General features: G+C 39.2%; 1 protein-coding gene across 1 annotated transcript in view; it reads left to right on the top strand.

The window, feature by feature from the left end:
• WDR64 (WD repeat domain 64) overlaps positions 1–2,121 on the top strand; it is an 87,871-nt gene extending 85,750 nt beyond the window's left edge. The window contains exon 26 of the mRNA XM_019471221.1: positions 1,948–2,121. Coding sequence (XP_019326766.1) covers positions 1,948–2,121 — 174 coding nt within the window. The remainder of the gene's footprint in view (positions 1–1,947) is intronic.
• The last annotated feature ends 2,152 nt before the right edge of the window (positions 2,122–4,273 follow it).

Here is a 4,273-nt window from a genome sequence, read left to right as displayed (position 1 = left end):
AGGACCCCAGAGGTGGACGCAGTACTCCAGGGGGGGTCTCACCAGAGCAGAGTAGAGGGGCAGAATCCACTCCCCCCTCCTGCTGGCCACGCTTCTTTTGATGCAGGCCAGGATACGATTGGCCTTCTGGGCTGCGAGCGCACATTGCCGGCTCATGTCCAGCTTTTCATCCACCAGTACCCCCAAGTCCTTCTTGGCAGGGCTGCTCTCAATGTTCTTCCTTTCTCACTTGCTTACTGGGACACCAAGGATACAAGATCAGCTCTCATCTCGCCTGGGTGCTTGACTATTTGAAGCTAGTGGATTACTTGCTGCTAAGCAAAGGTAGACAAACATGCAGTTTTGAGGCATTCTGTCATTTCACCCCAAGGCAGCAACAAGTTGATGAGCTCCCTTAAGTCAGTTATACCAGTCACTGATGCTGCACAATCTCCAGTGGCCTTTGTTTAAATTACAGGGAAACTGATATAGCTGCTTTTGTGCTGTTGGAGCATGCACTACGAAGTAACGGCAATTGATCATTGGTCCCCTGCTGTTCAACAGCTGTAGATACAGCACTGTGTAATAAAGAACAGTGTTAGTGGGAAAAATATGTTGATGCTGGGTATAAAACATGAAATTTACTGTAGCAAAGTCAGTGGTTGAGTACCTTGTGGGACAAGTCAGTAGAGGTGGGCTCTGCTTTGGGTTTTACCTAGTCATTTGAAAAGAGGACTCACTGGAGGTCTCATAGCAGAAGACACTTGATACACGTAAGCACTGGAGTCCCCTTCTGACTGAGCTTTTGATGAGAAAAATGTTTGATTTCCTATCATTTGCCTTAGAGCAGAACAAACCAGTGGACTTTGGTTTGCACTTCAGACTACAGGTATGCTATTCAGTGGCTGTGCAAACACCTAGAGTATATGATTAGCTCACCATAATTCAGTTGTCCTGTCTTTCTGAAATGGGTTATGCCTAGTAATTAATGCACATGAGTAATGCTTAGAATTGACAGACAGACACTGGAACAGATTCCTTTAGGAATTTTTTACATTGTTGAAGATGTGTTATCTCTTAAACTGTTATTACTGCAGCACACTCAGTAATGTATTAATAAGACCATGAAAAAATGTAAGTAGAAAATCTCTGTATAATGTACCATTTCAAATTGAACTCGTGTTTTCAAATTTGATGGAAATGAGGGTTCTTTGCAATATTTCAAGCTGTAGGTGCATTTTTTTCCTTTTTGGAGGACCATAAATTGGCCTCCTAGGGTGAAATCACGGCTATATCAAGTCTCAGGATTCATGTGAGTGTGGATGAACTGTCAAAATACTTGAGGTATTTTTCGCAAATTCAAAGCTTTCAACAGTTAACAGCAGAAATGTCTTGTTCATCTGTATCTTTCCCAACTGGCTGCTGAAGTGTTTGTGATTTGCAAAGCCCAACAGAAGAATAGCCAGACTGACAGCTCTGTGATGAAGCTGTCAACTGGGAAGGAATTCTTACTCCATTACCCCTTGGCTAGACTTCCACTGTCCTCTGATAGCATGCATCCAACAAACCTGACAAGTACCCTGAAAATTATTCCTTTATTGAGTTTATTCAAGGTGTTAATAGATGAGAGAACTAAGTAAGTGTTTAAAATTAGCTTTAACTTAGGTGATAAAAAGCATTTTGCTGTTAACTGTCTTGATTTTGTGTCCCTTGGGAAGCTGGAATTTTGCTGGTTATGCATTTTCTATAGCAGAAGAATGATCCCCTCCTAATTTAAAAAAATGTTCAAGGCAGCCTTTACCTGGTACAAAGAAAACCTGTGCATAAACCATAATCTCTCTACATAGTAATGATATACATTTCTCCAGATAACTTGAATGTTACCATGCAATTCAATAACAGAAGTAATGTTTTCATTACCTTTTGCCTTCAGCTAGTAATGCACTGACTTTGACTTCCCTTGGTCAGATCCATAGAACACCTTTGGAAAGTTTTGAGTCTGGAAACAGAGAGGCTGGGGCAGTATTTGGGTCTCTTCCTATATATGAGGTAAGCACAGTGCTTTCTTTTCTACCTTTTGCGGTGGCATTCATACACCAGAAGCCATTAGCACTAGTAAATTATTACCATCATGTACTCTGACATTCTATTGTTAACTGTCTGCTTCTCGATTTAACTTTCTAACATGGTTTGCATTACTACCTATCCAACTCCATTCTCCATTTGGTGGAAGCTTGGGAAGCCAGTTGAAGAGAGCATGCCGCCAAGTGAGTATTCCAGACATTTACTTCTCCTGTTCAACCTCATGTCATTAACCTTTTGCTCAGACTTGACTCTTTTAGCCAGCCCAAAAGCTATTGATTCTTAGCTGCACAAAGCTTTGGCAATTGTAAGTTAATACTGTTTTATGGGTACTATTGATATGATTTATCGCAAGCTGTCTAGCAAGGCTTCCTAGGTTGTTTCTTCTATGGAGAAAGACCAGAAAGTCCGCAGCCTTGTCTATCCCACCTATCATAGGATGGAAAGAATCACCGCTAGCAGAGGTGCTGATCTCTAACTATAGAGGGTACCTAGAGAACTAGCTTGGATGAGACTCCTAACATCTAGATGGCTAGTTAGGTGGGATGAATAGGGTACTCTGCACTCAAATATACATGACTTAATGCTTGTATATGCAGCATTATCTCAGAAAACAAAAAACTCGGGAGCACAATGTTCAAATAGTTGGCACATATGCTATTCATCTGACCATTAATGTGCCTTGGAAATCTATGTTTCGTTTTCTTCCAGAAGAAGAAAATAAAATACAGGGGGTCTTGTGCCTTGGCAAGTTAGGAGCAACTACACTGAAGCCAATGGCACTGCAATGGATTTACAATAAAATGAGATCAGGCTTTTTCTGTGAGCTACATGCACAACAAATAACTTTGTGCTGTTACAAAACGCTATCAAAGTGGTCTGTTCACCTGACTATATTAATTAGTTCTTGAAATTTTGCAATTTATTTTTTAAAGGTCTTCAGTGGAACAAAGCTGAGATGTCCAGTCCCACTGGATGGACAATGGAGACAGGTTTCAGTGGAGAACAAGGTCAAGACAAATAAACATAGTGTCCGTCTTCAGGAAAGTGGATTAGCAAGTTCCTTATTTCAATTTTTTTCTCTGTTTTTTTTCTGTTATATTTAAATACATTTCATTATTAAGTAGAACATATAGAAATCAAAACTTTACTTCTATTCCAGTCCTTCATGCAGAGAAAAAATTCTAATAAAGCCAGTGTATGATTATAACAAGATACTCACAGAAAAGCCCATCTCACTCCACTTTTTGGCGGCTACGAAGGAAAAGCACCTTACTATGATTAACTGCTTAAAGATTCAGAGCCATAAATCTGCAAAAATTCTTCTTTTGCTAGACATACAGACTTCTCTGAGGAACAAGAAACGTTATTCCAGAGGTACTGCTTTAACCTGTCTCTCATGTTTCAGGAGCTTTGATGTCCTTGGATAGGTAAAGAGTTGATGGGATGTTCCATAGGTAGCACACATATGCCACAGTATCCTAGTCAAATGTCTTCTTCCAGAAACATTTAGATTTCCTTGTTAATCATGTGGAGATAAGACAGAAGGAAGACTGAGAACTACATTCAAATAATGAGAAACAGCCCTATTTAAAGATACCTGGATTTAGGTCACAGCATCATAGAATATGCCATCTTTAACTGCACTATTTTCAGCTGAGCTAACTTCACGTTAATTAAACATAATTACAGAAACAGAAAAAGCAAAAACCAAGCAAAGCTCCTTGCAATAGTTTTGGTTATGCTATGCAGACAAGTCTTCCGAATTATCATTCCAATAACTTTTAGTGCCAATATTTTTGTTTGTTCAGAAGATGCCTTAACCAGAACGATTAACAGAATGAAATGGCCATATTACACCAAAAAATCATTTTCAGCAGCTCAGATTCCTTCTGGTTTATGCTACTTTGTTTTGGCAATGCACTAACATGTCACGGTAGGGAAAATCTGTTTTGATAAAATTTTTTTAGATTAGTTTTTCTGATCAATTTACTGCCTGTCAGTTCAGGTTTATGGACAAAATCCTGATCCCTTGTTGCATTAGTTTAAATCTTAGCTATACAGATTTAAAAAAGTAAAAACCACTATAGGTCAACTCAATTGATCCCAATTATTTTCATCATTTTTATTACATAGTACAAACCAAGCCTAGGGCACAGTAGAAGTGTTTGAAGGAAGGTCAATGTATGATTCAGGGTGTAATGAAGGTGCA

This window comes from Aptenodytes forsteri, unplaced genomic scaffold (assembly GCF_000699145.1).
Source record: "Aptenodytes forsteri isolate BGI_AS27 unplaced genomic scaffold, ASM69914v1 Scaffold10, whole genome shotgun sequence".
Taxonomy (NCBI): Eukaryota; Metazoa; Chordata; class Aves; order Sphenisciformes; family Spheniscidae; genus Aptenodytes; species Aptenodytes forsteri.
The sequence above is the reverse complement of the archived record's forward strand: the minus strand, read 5'-3'. Positions and strand labels throughout refer to the sequence as shown.